Here is a 14,533-nt window from a genome sequence, read left to right on the forward strand (position 1 = left end):
TAGTTTTTTTCTAGCGTAGTTGGGACAATTCGACTTCAAGTCTGTTGTTTCGTTCAAGTCAGAGGTTCGATTTTAGATTCAGGAATTGGAAATGTTTCTGTCTATCAAATGGTGCTTTATCTTGATTTTTCTGGTGTAATTCTATTTCTGTAACAATGCATGTACATTGTTTTTTCTCTGTATTGGACACTGGTTGTTTTGTTTTAGCACAACTTATGCTTTAGTTGAAATTTAAATTGGATTTTTAAAAAAAAGGTTGTTGCATATAAGAAAAAAATAAAGTTCACACTTTTTCTTCTCTTTCTTCAACAATAGTACAACCTATAAGTACCCTTTCCACATTACAACTACTAAAAAAAATTAAACTTTAGTGTCTTTCCAATCTCACAAATGGATATCCTCACAACAAAACAAACTCTCTCATTTCTCATTCTTCTAAATCTTTTAACACTCATTTTCACCGCCGATAACACCAACGTTGTCTACAAAGGTTGTTCCCAGCAAAAAATACATCAACAATCTTCCCAGAATCTACAATCACTCATATCTTCTCTCGTACCGGCATCTGCACAGAAAATGTTTGCCGCCACAACCACCGGCGACGTCACAGGCGCTTACCAATACCAACACAGAGGCAACCTTTCAACATCCGACTGTTATCTCTGTGTCAGTAAGATTACAAGCAAGATAAGCAATCTCTGCGGCAAGGTTACAGTGGTGAGGATTCAACTCAGCGGCTGTTACTTAAGGTACGAGGTTGTCGGGTTTAAACAAGTTCCCATGAATCAGTTTCTGTACAAGGTTTGTGGTTTAAGGAAAGTGGATGACGGTGTTGGGTTTGAGGCGAAGATGGACTTTGCATTTGGAATGGGGGAGAATGATTCGAAGAATGGCAGGATTTCCTTCTATACAAGGAGTTATATGTCTTTATATGTTTTGGGACATTGTGAGTGTAGTTTGGGAATTAATGATTGTAGTGATTGTGTTAAGAGTGCCGAAGAACAAGTTAAATTAGAGTGTGGTGATTCGATTTCAGCTCAGATTAATCTCTTTAGTTTGGGAAATAATGATGATATTAAAATCTCAAATCAACATCCAAAGACCATCAACAACGTTCCTCCAATCAATGAGTTGGAGTCATATGTCAAGATGAGAAGTGTACACGAGATTAGAAGAAATTCCAATGACATACCAAGAGGAAATTCCTAATGATAAATTGTTAGTATTTGTATTCGTAAAAATATTATGCACAACACTTATAATGTTACTATCATTATACTTTAATACCCAAATGCTCTCGGATCGATCACGTGCATCCCTATAGTGAACATTCATATATGCAGTTATGTCCCATAAGGACTTGGTCTTATGAAAACCAATATGTGTTTTCATAATGATTAAAAATGTTAGAGAGTGTTTTCTAATCAAATCCATCATGCGTCTGATAGCCTTATTATTATAGGCTCCCCGAATATGCTAGGAAAACACAATGACTTCTTTGAAACCTAACATAACTAGTCAAGTTGATGTAGGTGAGAAAGCAAGTTCCGAACACAAGACAATTTACATATCAGGCTCCCATTGAATGGGAGTTTCACGAAGAACTTCCTCTTCTTGCGTAGCACCCTCATCCATAGTGCATTGGTTATTTCCATATGTCTGACTTGTTGTCGATTTAAAATGTGGAAAGTTGTATTGTGTGATGGTCTATAAACCCAAATTTACTATGTGAACGATGAAAGTGTTTTTAGCAGTGCTAGTAACACCTTTTTGTGTTGGGCATAAATTAAAAGTTGGTCCAGTTTTGTACGAAGACCCACTAATAGCATGATGTGGTTTCAAAATGGCAGACTAGGCTTTGGTGCGTGGGTCTCCACTATGTGTTGGCTGATCACGTGCGTCTGAGGTGAATCCAATCTTATTAAACCATCGTTTCTTGGAAACCCTGTCAAGTTGATTAGGTCCAACAATTTTGTTGTCAGCGCTTATTCCTTTCAATAAAACAACAATCGCCTTGATTTTAGAACTCCCTAGATCTCTAGGCGCATTATTGGATAAGAATTCCTCAGGACCATAACTGACTCATTTATTGTGTTTTTTCTTTGCACCACCAACCAATCACCATGAACTACATTTATTTATGTAGATTCTTTTACTATAGTTCTGACGCTATCATCATCCACTTCCTGATGCAGTTCTATTAGTTTTTTCTCATGGAAGTCATCATTTACGACTGACCTCTTGGTTATGTCACCGTAGGAACGATCGACTGTGTCAAATTATGTTGTGTTTTCTTACAATCACGGGTGTGATGTCCATAACAATCATAACTGGAACAAATAATATGAAGACCTTCATATTGCATGTTGTACCAGTGACCATTAACATTGACCTTTACGACAACCGTCAAGGCTAGATCAATCTCCACGCAAATTCTCACAAACCTTCCCCTCTATATATTCAGGGTGTTAATATCTACCTTAACAGGAGTACCCACAACTGATGTCAAACTAAGAAGGACACTTTCATCGTAATACAATAAGTTAAGTCCTGAAAATCTATTCCAAACCATAGTCTTTTCCCTTTTTGCGAGAGGAGATGCAAAGTATGAAGTGTTGGTGTAAGCCCTAGAGGCCAATACTTTTGGTACTTGTATCGAATTATTTATTAATAATAAAAGGCTTTTTCTTTATTACGTTTGTTTAATAAAGTCCCTAGAATAGCTAGTCTGTTTAATGTATCAAGTATGACTTAATCATGAGATCACATTAAACATAATGACACTATTCTTAAAGTATCCGTAGTCGAGCTTTATTGTGAAGTGGGATGACATTAAAGCATTGAGACTATTATGTATATAGAATGATGATCACATCTCATGGATCATGTATAGGAGTTATAAGGTCTTAAACATAGGTATGAATATTAAGAGTAATATTTATACCGGATTGACCCGCTATGAGAATATTATATAGAAAGTTATGCAAAGTGTCATAAGTTATTCTCATGGTGATAATGGTGTATACCACTCTTCGACCTGAAACCACTATGGATCCTAGATGTAGAGTCGAGTGCTTTATTGCTGATCAAACGTTGTCCGTAACTGGATAACCATAAAGACAGTTGATGGGTACTCCACGAAGCATGCTGAGGGACATGAGTGACCTAGATGGAATTTTCCCATCCTGCATAACAGGATAAATGTCTATGGACCCAATATTGAACTGGACAAGGATGACACGGTCTATGCCTTGTGTTCAATATAGACATAAGGGCAAAAGGGTAATTATACACATAAGTATTATCACAGAAGGAATTGTCAGATCACATGACATTTTTGTGTCTTGGGTAGCAGTGATGTGTTGCTAGATACCGCTCACTGTTTATTATGTTAAATACATGATTTAATATAATTGTCAATGCCGTGAAAACCTACAGGGTCACACACAAAGGACAGATTGATGAGAGATAGAGTAACTAAGGAACACCGTAAGGTACGGTGCCCTTAAGTGAATTGTAGAACATCGTAAAGGTACGGTGTACTTAAGTAGAATACGAAATATGTTAAGGTACCATGAGCTTAAGTGATTTTGGGCATATTATAAGATATGGGCAAAAATACACTTAAGTGGGCTTTTTAGCTTGAAGCTCACACAAGTGGTTCTATAAATAGAACCCTTGTGCAGAAGTATTCATGGCGGTTGCATTATTTTCGTTTTCTCTCGCTCTCTCTCTCTCTCTCTCTCTCTCTCTCTCTCTCTCTCTCTCTCTCTCTCTCTCTCTCTCTCTCTCTCTCAAAGCCTTCATTCGTACCAGCTAGCATTGAGATTGAAGGAATCCGTTCGTGTGGACTGAGTTGAGACGTTGTCATCGTTCAACGTTCGTGATCGCTCCGTGGATCTGCATCAAAGGTTTTGATCGTCACAAGAGATCTGCACGAAAGGTTTCAATCGTCACAAGAGGTAAATATTCTATCACTGATCATGACCATTCGTAAGGATCTCTAAGGAGAAAATTTTAATTTCCGCTGCGTTTTGGATCGCAATTCTCCTTCAGTGGTATCAGAGCCACTTACGGAACCATGACTCGGATAGCTGTTTATTTTCTGTATTAATATGATTAAAAGACAGAATGAATCAATTAATTAAACGAGTAATTAAATTTGGCATCATGAGTGTTTGAGTCTGATGATTGATGTTGACTATGCTTCGGAACCGACATTAGTATGGTGAAGCAGCGATACATCGATCGTCCATAGGTTACGCAATTGAGACCGATCAACTTATATATGATATAAGTGATCCTAATGCAAAGTACGGTATATGTGATATACTGTTTCTGTTTCGTTCATTCAAACACTAAATGGTTGTTTTCCTTTGAACGATCAAGGGTCATTTGCTTCGGAATCCGACATTAGTATGGTGAAGCAATGACCTGTTGATCAATCATACTGAATCAACAATCGAGGTGTGTTTGACGGTCTGAAATTGGTGCATTAGGGTTAGTGACGGCGCAAGGGTTGTACCGTCAAGGAGTTGTGAATTGAGGGCTTGTTGGAACACGTCTGCTGACTGTTTCAAAGTGCTGGTTTTTGGCCGCGTGACGATCGCCATGGACTTGTGACGATCATAACAAGCTAGACGTGACGGTCGTCACGTGCCTTGTGACGGTCGTCACATTCACAGACCCAGAATTCCAGGCATTTCTGTTTTTGGCCGCGTGACGTTCGTCATGGGCCTGTGACGGTCGTAACATGCTTGTGACGGTCGTCACACTCACATAGTCAGAATTCTCGGGGTTTCTGTTTTGTGACTGCGCAAGAGTTGTGTTGATGCAAAACGATGTCCATTTCAAGCATTGAGTTGTGTTGACCGGGCAGCGGAACCCCCGGCTAACTCTGCCTAGTGTGATCGGTCGCCGAAATTTAATTTGGTTTTAAGTAATTAAAGGAATTAAAATTAATAATAATAATGTGTTTATTATTATTGCCTTGTGGTGATCAATTATGACCTTAGTTATCCTTTATCTTATTTTGGGTTTTAAAATACGACCTGCGTGTCGTGCCTCTCCTTTTAATCTCTTAATGTAACTTCTTTTCTCATCTCAATCCCTCGTATGTAACACGAGTTTCTTCTGTAATGTAATGTTATGAAGAAAGAGAAGAAGACAATGTTATGAAGAAAGAGAAGATTTCAATATCAAAGGAGGACAACCTTGAAGATCTTGCTTGGAGAAGCTTAGAGAAGAATTCAATATCAAAGGAGGACAACCTTGAAGATCTTTCTTGGAGAAGCTTAGATCGTTATTAGGTTAGCTTAGGTTCTCTCATTGGCTTGGGAGAACAATTGCGCTAGGGACCATAACTGTTTCATTATGTATGTTGATGCATGTGAATGTATGTTGATGCATGTAAATGTATGTTGATGTATGTTGTTGCATGTGAGAGACGATTTATATGATAAATAAGCCGGTGAGATCATAACGATTACAATTCCCTCAAATTAAATATTAAGTTTATGCTTTCCAAGTTTTAGCACTCATCAAGACTAGTATCGGATAATGTAGGTTTCGCCTACGCGAGGTGCATGTTCTATATTAGTAAGGTGCGATGGGATAATTGTAATATCCAACTGCTAAAACAATGGGTCAAACTTAACTAAACAAATTATGATAATATTATATATGTTTGCTTTCCAAGTTTTGGCACTCATCAAGACTAGTATCGGATAATGTAGGTTTCGCCTACGCGATGTGCATGTTCTATATTAGTAAGGTGCGATGGGATAATTGTAATATCCAACTGCTAAAACGATGGGTCAAACTTAATTATAATAATATTATATATGTTTAGAAGCAAGAGTTAGGAATGATCCATATGATGGATTGGAATAAGGAGTTATTCACCCAACTGAAATTTTCGAGAGTTGTATGAGATACAATTGGAAGGAGTTCCTACCTAAATAACCTAGTTTTGTGTAATCCGCCTACGCGGACTTAGAACGAAGTGAAATATGGATCTCGACCCACTAGAAAATCTTCCAACGGGATTTTCCGAATCAAATGATGAGGGTCATTAGTTTTGAGTAAAATAGTGGGAGCATATTTAATTAAAGGTCTAATTAAATATGTCAATGATACTTATATTTTCATTAATCTCAACAAACACCTCTAACAAACATTTTGCGATCAATCCTTGACAAAGATAAATTTTCTAGGACAAATTTTCTGGATTGGCACTGAAACCTGAGGATTGTCCTTAAACATAATAGAAACTTGTATGTCTTGGAGACACCTGTTCCTGAAGAGGAACCTCCTAGTTCTGCACCTAAGGCCGAAAGAGATGCTTATAAGAAGCATGTCGATGATGCCAATGAAACTGCTTGTCTCATGCTAGCTACCATGAACTCAGAATTGCAAAAGCAACATGAGAACATGACAGCGTTCGATATGATCGAACACCTAAAAATGCTCTATCAAGAGCAAGCAAGGCATGAAAGGTTTGAAGTTTCAAAAGCCCTTTTTCAAGGCAAGTTAGCTGAGGGAGCCCCTGTAAGTCCCCATGTGCTCAAGATGATTGGGTATATGGAAAACCTTGAAAGGTTGGGTTTTCCCTCGGAAATGAACTTGCGACTGATTTAATCTTGCAATCATTGCCAGATGGATTCAGTCAATTTGTCCTAAATTTCAATATGAATGATATGGATAAATTTCTTCCTGAACTGCTAGCCATGTTAAGAACTACTGAGCAGAATCTGAAGACAAAAGGGAAGTCCATTCTGATGATCAGAAATGGAAAGAGACAGAACAAAAGGCCCACCAAGCAGAGTGATAAAGGGAAGAGGAAGTTGTCAAACCCATACCCACTGTTGCTGCTTTGAAGCCTAGTGGAGGCATAGCAAAGACAAACACCTGCTTCCGTTGCGGTAAGACCGCACACTGGAAGAGAAAACTGCCCAAAGTACTTGGAAGATGACAAAATCTCCATTCACAGGAAAAGGTGAAAGAGCTAATGATCTTTTGGACCTCATACATACTGATGTATGTGGACCACTGAACATACCAGCCAAAGGAGGTTTTCAGTACTTCATCACATTTACTGATGATTTCAGTAGACATGGTTATGTGTATTTAATGAAACACAAATCAGAGTCCTTTGAAAAGTTCAAGGAAATCAAGAATGAAGTACAAAACCAACTAGGTAAGAATATTAAAACTCTTCGATCAGATCGAGGTGGTGAGTATTTAAGCCTAGAGTTTGATGACCATCTGAAATAGTGTGGGATCCTATCCCAACTTACTCCTCCTGGAACACCCTAATGGAATGGTGTATCTGAGAGAAGAAATCAAACCATGTTAGACATGGTCCGATCCATGATGAGTCACGCCGATCTTCCAAACTCCTTTTGGGGACATGCACTATTGACAGCAGCTTACACACTTAACCGTGTTCCATCCAAAAGGTTGAGAAGACACCATATGAGATATGGAGTGGTAAGAAACCACATATGTCTTACATAAAGATTTGGGGTTGCGAGGTTTATGTGAAATGACAAATTTCAACTAAGCTTGAGCCCAAATCTGACAAATGCTTATTTGTGAGGTATCCTAAAGAAACAAGAGGGTATTACTTCTACAATCCTTCTGAGGGCAAAGTGTTTGTCGCTCGAACTGGAGTTTTCCTAGAAAAGGATTTTATTTCCAAAGGAACCAGTGGGAGGAAAGTAGAGCTTGAAGAAATTCAAGAATCACAAAACATAGATACACCTATGGAGGAATTAGAGCAGGAAACACAAGAAGTTGTGGAAGAGCAACCTGCTCAAGTAGAACAAGACCAGCGTAGGTCAAGCAGGATACGTCAACTACCTGAGAGATATGGATATCTCATAACTGATCAAGGTGATGTATTACTCATGGATCAAGATGAGCCTGTGACCTACCAAGAGGCCATAACTGGTCCCGAGTCTGAGAAGTGGCTAGAAGCCATGAAATCTGAAATGGATTCCATGTACACAAACCAAGTTTGGACCTTGGTAGAGCCTCCTGTAGGAGTTAACCCTATAGGATGCAAGTGGGTCTTCAAAAGGAAGACTGACATGGATGGTAAGATACATACCTATAAGGCAAGACTGGTTACAAAAGGATATAAACATATTCATGGGATTGACTATGATGAAACCTTTTCACCAGTTGCAATGCTTAAATCTGTTCGGATTTTACTTGCTATCACTGCATATCATGATTATGAAATATGGTAGATGGATGTCAAAACTGCTTTCCTTGATGGAAATCTTCTTGAGGATGTGTACATGACACAACCTGAAGGATTTGACATACCAGAGGAAGCCCAAAAGATATGTAAGTTACAAAGATCAATCTATGGATTGAAACAAGCTTCCAGAAGCTGGAATCTTCGTTTTGATGAAACAGTAAAACAATATGGATTCATCAAGAACGAAGATGAGCCTTGTGTCTACAAGAAGTTAAGTGGGAGCATGATCGTTTTCCTGGTATTATATGTAGATGACATATTACTCATTGGAAACGATATCCCTACCCTACAACAAGTAAAGTCTTGGTTGGGGAAATGCTTTTCTATGAAGGACCTAGGTGAAGCAGCCTATATATTAGGAATCAGAATCTATAGAGATAGATCACAAAAACTGTTTGGCCTAAGTCAGAGTACATACATAGACAAAGTGTTGAGACGCTTTAATATGCGTGATTCCAAGAAAGGATTCATACCTATGCAACATGGCCTGTGTCTATCAAAAACACAATCCCCTTTAACTAAGGAAGAAAGGGATCGCATGAATAAGATTCCATATGCATCTGCAATAGGATCTATCATGTATGCCATGTTATGTACTCGACCAGATGTCTCGTATGCTTTAAGTGCAACGAGTAGGTACCAATATGATCCGGGTGATGCTCACTGGGTAGCTGTTAAGAATATCCTTAAATATTTAAGAAGGACTAAGGACTCATTCTTGATATATGGAGGTCAGGAAGAGTTGGCTGTAATTGGATACACCGATGCTAGCTTCCAGACAGATAAGGATGATTTTAGATTGCAATCTGGTTATGTGTTTTGCTTAAACGGTGGCGCTGTGAGCTGGAAAAGTTCAAAGCAAGATACAGTTGCTGATTCTACAACCGAGGCCGAGTATATTGCTGCCTCAAGTGCAGCAAAGGAAGCTGTTTGGATCAAAAAGTTCATTAGTGAACTTGGCATAGTTCCTAGCATTGTGGATCCCATTGGTCTCTACTGTGATAACAATGGTGCTATCGCACAAGCCAAGGAGCCTAGATCTCACCAACGATCCAAACACATACTTAGGCGTTATCATCTCATTTGAGAGATAATAGATATAGGAGATGTGAAAATATGAAGAGTACCTACACTTGACAATATTGCTGACCCACTGACAAAGCCTCTTGCGTAGCAGAAGCATGATGGCCATACTAGATCTATGGGTATTAAGGGTATGCCTGATTGGCTCTAGTGCTAGTGGGAGATTGTTGGTGTAAGCCCTAGAGGCCAATACTTTTGGTACTTGTATCGAATTATTTATTAATAATAAAAGGCTTTTTCTTTATTACGTTTGTTTAATAAAGTCCCTAGAATAGCTAGTCTGTTTAATGTATCAAGTATGACTTAATCATGAGATCACATTAAACATAAGGACACTATTCTTAAAGTATCCGTAGTCGAGCTTTATTGTGAAGTGGGATGACATTAAAGCATTAAGACTATTATGTATATAGACTGATGATCACATCTCATGGATCATGGATAAGGAGTTATCAAGTCTTAAACATAGGTATGAATATTAAGAGTAATATTTATACCGGATTGACCCGCTACAAGAATATTATATAGAAAGTTATGCAAAGTGTCATAAGTTATTCTCATGGTGATAATGGTGTATACCACTCTTCGACCTGAAACCACTATGAACCCTAGATGTAGAGTCAAGTGCTTTATTGCTGATCAAACGTTGTCCGTAACTGGATAATCATAAAGACAGTTGATGGGTACTCCACGAAGCATGCTGAGGGACATGAGTGACCTAGATGGAATTTGCCCATCCTGCATAACAGGATAAATGTCTATGGGCCCAATATTGAACTGGACAAGGATGACACGGTCTATGCCTTGTGTTCAATATAGACATAAGGGCAAAAGGATAATTATACACATAAGTATTATCACAGAAGGAATTGTCAGATCACATGACATTTTCGTGTCTTGGGTAGCAGTGATGTGTTGCTAGATACTGCTCACTGTTTATTATGTTAAATACATGATTTAATATAATTGCCAATGCCGCGAAAACCTACAGGGTCACACACAAAGGACGAATTGATGAGAGATAGAGTAACTAAGAAACACCATAAGGTACGGTGCCCTTAAGTGAATTGTAGAACATCGTAAAGGTACGGTGTACTTAAGTAGAATACGAAATATGGTAAGGTGCCATGAGCTTAAGTGATTTTGGGCATATTATAAGATATGGGCAAAAATACACTTAAGTGGGCTTTTTAGCTTGAAGCCCACATAAGTGGTTCTATAAATAGAACCCTTGTGCAGAAGTATTCATGGCGGTTGCATTATTTTCGTTTTCTCTCTCACTCTCTCTCACTCAAAGCCTTCATTCGTACCAACTAGCACTGAGATTGAAGGAATCCGTTCGTGTGGACTGAGTAGAGACGTTGTCATCGTTCAACGTTTGTGATCGCTTCGTGGATCTGCATCAAAGGTTTTGATCGTCACAAGAGATCTGCACGAAAGGTTTCAATCGTCACAAGAGGTAAATATTCTATCACTGATCATGACCATTCGTAAGGATCTCTAAGGAGAAAATTTTAATTTCCGCTGCGTTTTGGATCGCAATCTCCACGCAAATTCTCACAAACCTTCCCCTCTATTTATTCAGGGTATTAATATCTACCTTAACAAGAGTACCCACAACTGATGTCAAACTAAGAAGGACACTTTCATCGTAATACAATAAGTTAAGTCCTGAAAATCTATTCCAAACCATAGTCTTTTCCCTTTTTGCGAGAGGAGATGCAAAGTATGAAGTCCATCGAGCCACTATCAAATAATGGTCAAACAACATCCACAAACATTTTGACACAATTTTCTCCCTATCTGCTAGCAATTTGTAGTTAACCATAAAGAAATCATTGTCAAAATCCATGATCTCAAAACCCCTGGTAAGTTTACACATCTTCTTCAGCCTAGCCTTCATCAAATGATAATCAACGTTCTTCCCAGAGAGTTTAATGACTAGCGCCTCCTTCCAAGAATTGCACAGTTCTTGAAAAAGGTTTCTCATCCATCGTGACCTTTAGTAGCAATCGGTTTCCTCCTCCGAAAGACTTTTCAAAACAAGTTCACTATTTCCTTCATAATAGTGGCTCCTTCACTTTCCGTAAGAATATTCAGAATGACGATCTAGGGCTCCTTCACTTTCTGTAAGAATATTCAGAATGACGATCTAGGAGGCTTAGATGCACCTCCATCCAACGGCGGTAGCACCGACGAAAAAAGGCTCCATGCGAAAACTCCTCAATTATTTAAAAGTTAGCACTTAGGATGTTTGTTGTAACTATTTTTAAAATTAATTTTATAGAATAATATATTTTTATTAAAAAAATTACAAAGAGATTTTTACAAAAATCAAATAAAAAATAATTTAAAAAATATATTATTTAAATATTTCATCATTTTACTATGATATTTTTTTATTAAAATTTCAAAAAATCATTTAAATTTAAAAATACTTTAAATAGTTTTTCATAAAAACTACTTTTTAAATATATTTTTCAGAAAAATTTATAATTTTGATTATATTTAAAAAAATATTTATTTAAAACTAAAATTTTTTTAAATCCTTTAAACCATATGCATTCAAATGACTAATAGTACTTCTTTTGTGCAGTGGCTTAAAATAGAATTATATTCCAAAAAGAGAATTATATATTTTCTCTGTAAAAAAACTTAATTAAGTTTCGAACAGTTAAGATTTTAGGCTACAACTTTAGTAATTAGCGAGCATAAGAGTTCGAAATTTTGTTTGGTTGAGAAAATAGACACTTAAATGCGGTTAGACACATTTCACTCACGCGGATGGGAACCATAACGGCACTCATAATGCAACTAGTACTAAAAGTTGGTTGCACATAAAAACAAAGAAAATGAACTCAACTTTTTTTTTTCTTCTCTTTCTTCTACAATAGTACTATACAACCTACAAATACCCTTTCACATTACAGCTACTACTCGAAAAATCAAACATTGCTTTCTTTCCAATCTCGCAAATGGGTTTCCTCACTCCAACACAAACTCTCTCATTTCTCATTCTTCTTAATCTTTCATCAATCGTTTCCACCGCGGATAACACCAACGTTGTCTACAAAGGTTGTTCCCCGCAAAAACTACAGCAACAATCTTCCCAGAATCTACAATCACTCTTATCTTCTCTCGTATCAGCTTCTGCACAGAAAACATTCGCCGCCACAACCACCGGCGACGTCTCCGGCGCTTACCAATGCAGAGGCGACCTCTCAACATCCGACTGTTATCTCTGTGTCAGCAAGATTCCAAGCAAGATAAGCAAGCTCTGCGGCGATGTCGCGGCGGTGAGAATTCAGCTCAGCGGATGTTACTTAAGGTACGAGGTTGTCGGGTTTAAGCAAGTTCCTATGAGTCAGTTTCTGTACAAGGTTTGTGGTTCGAGGAAAGTGGATGACAGTGTTGGGTTTGAGGCGAAGAGGGACTCTGCATTTGGAATGGTGGAGAATGGTGTGAAGAGTGGTGGGAGTCTGTTCTATACAGGGAGTTATATGTCTTTGTATGTTTTGGGACAGTGTGAGGGTAGTTTGGGAAATAATGATTGTAGCGATTGTGTTAAGACTGCAGAAGAACAGGCTAAATTGGAGTGTGGCGATTCGACTTCTGCTCAGATTTATCTCTTTAGTTGCTTTATCAGTTATAGCTTTTACCCCAACGGGGTTTCCGGTTCTCCTTCCTCTTCCGGTAAATTACCGCGCAACTGAATTAACCGGTTTTAATTTATTTAATAGTAAGAATTTAGTTTAATGTAAAGATTGAATTTTTATTATGTTTGGTTTTGATTATAGGATCAGGAGGGAATCCACACACAGAAAGGACAGTGGCTCTTGCAGTGGGAGGAGTAGCAGGATTTGGATTCTTGATTGTTTGTTTGATGTTTCTAAAGTCAGTATTGAAGAAAAGAGGTGGGAAGCATTGAGGTTGAATTGGGTTGTATTGTATATACCTTATGATTCATATTCCTAGATCTAATTTTAGAATCTTATTAGATATAAAGAAAATACCTGAAGGAGCCTTTGTATTGTTCTGGTTATAGGAATTAAAAAGGGAATTCTTAGGATGTTAGTACTGAATCTGATTTGTGGTATGAATGAATGGAGAGGAAAGTGTAAGACATAAGTTTTTTTGGGATATGTGTGGTAGATCTTTTGTCCCCACTCTATGACTTTAGTTTTAGTCTTTAGAAAATGAGATTATGACATGAAACAATTTAGATTCTCTGAAAATTTGTAAAAAAAATAATTTTTGAGGATGCGGGTCTTAAAACTTTAATTTGTCTAAAAAAAAATGAACACAAGGTGTATTGCGGGTCTTATACTCTTAGAGACTCAAAGTTGCAAAACAATCTTGTTAATACTCGCGCACACAAAAGTTCTCAAAAAATAAAACGAATATATTAAAAGATGCATGCCTTACAAAATTGGTCAATCCTTCCGGATCTGATTAATAAACTTGCATATTTTCTTAGTTATTAAGAAATATATAAGTGCTTTTAAAAGGTATGACCAAGATTACATGTTGATCCATTTGATCTTTCTCCTTTTCTACGCGCATAACAAATCATAAGAAACATAAAAAAAAGTACTAGTAATAAAGAAATGAAAAAGTGAGTGAAAAAGAAATCCAAATCAGTATTATTAAAGACGTGATGTCCACTATAAATGTTACATGCATCATTCTTTATGGCGAAAAATTTGTAAAATAAACACATGAAATTTGAAATGATAAGTGGTGAATGGAAGAATTTAATTAATATTTAAGCCACCTGAGATGAAAATGAAATTAGTGTTGGTAATGGGGACATGGCTTAATATAGAAAATGAGTGAATAATAGGTTGCTTTGTGTGCTAATGATTAATGGAGTGGAAGTCTCTTTCATGGCAGCACATAAAGAAAACAGACAGGTGTAAACCTGGTTCAGTTTGTAGCCACTTATACGAAACAAAAGAAGATTGCTATTAGTAAGAATCAATTTGATAGCTATTTTATATAGTAATCAAAACAAAAACAAAGAATATTTTTGGTCAAATGTGTTGAACTATAAGTTTGATTTTATTTAATAGACTAATAAAATGTTAGGCCTATTTTAGTGTTAAAGAATTTTTTAAAAATGTGTAGAAATAATTTGGTAATATAGAGGCATAATATTAAATATATGTAAGACAAATATAA

At 37.2% G+C, this 14,533-nt stretch overlaps 2 protein-coding genes across 2 annotated transcripts; both read left to right on the plus strand.

The window, feature by feature from the left end:
* Positions 1–390: 390 nt before the first annotated feature.
* Positions 391–1,209, plus strand: LOC127130208 (plasmodesmata-located protein 2-like). The gene has a single exon (XM_051059263.1). It carries the CDS (start codon positions 391–393, stop codon positions 1,207–1,209), a length of 819 nt encoding a protein of 272 aa, XP_050915220.1.
* Positions 1,210–12,139: 10,930 nt separating this feature from the next.
* Positions 12,140–13,531, plus strand: LOC127125998 (plasmodesmata-located protein 1). The gene is made up of 2 exons (XM_051054855.1): positions 12,140–13,045; positions 13,150–13,531. The coding sequence occupies exons 1-2, from the start codon at positions 12,328–12,330 to the stop codon at positions 13,278–13,280; spliced, it is 849 nt and encodes a 282-aa protein (XP_050910812.1). The 5' UTR covers positions 12,140–12,327; the 3' UTR covers positions 13,281–13,531.
* Positions 13,532–14,533: the final 1,002 nt, after the last annotated feature.

This window comes from Lathyrus oleraceus, chromosome 3, assembly GCF_024323335.1.
Source record: "Lathyrus oleraceus cultivar Zhongwan6 chromosome 3, CAAS_Psat_ZW6_1.0, whole genome shotgun sequence".
NCBI classification, from domain to species: domain Eukaryota; kingdom Viridiplantae; phylum Streptophyta; class Magnoliopsida; order Fabales; family Fabaceae; genus Lathyrus; species Lathyrus oleraceus.

Excerpts from the sequence above, each read along its gene's own strand:
- LOC127130208 (XM_051059263.1), top strand. The coding sequence starts at position 391 with ATGGATATCCTCACAACAAAACAAACTCTCTCATTTCTCATTCTTCTA.
- LOC127125998 (XM_051054855.1), top strand. The coding sequence starts at position 12,328 with ATGGGTTTCCTCACTCCAACACAAACTCTCTCATTTCTCATTCTTCTT. Across the intron at positions 13,046-13,149 it reads CGGTTCTCCTTCCTCTTCCG|GATCAGGAGGGAATCCACAC; the intron begins GTAAATTACCGC and ends TTTTGATTATAG.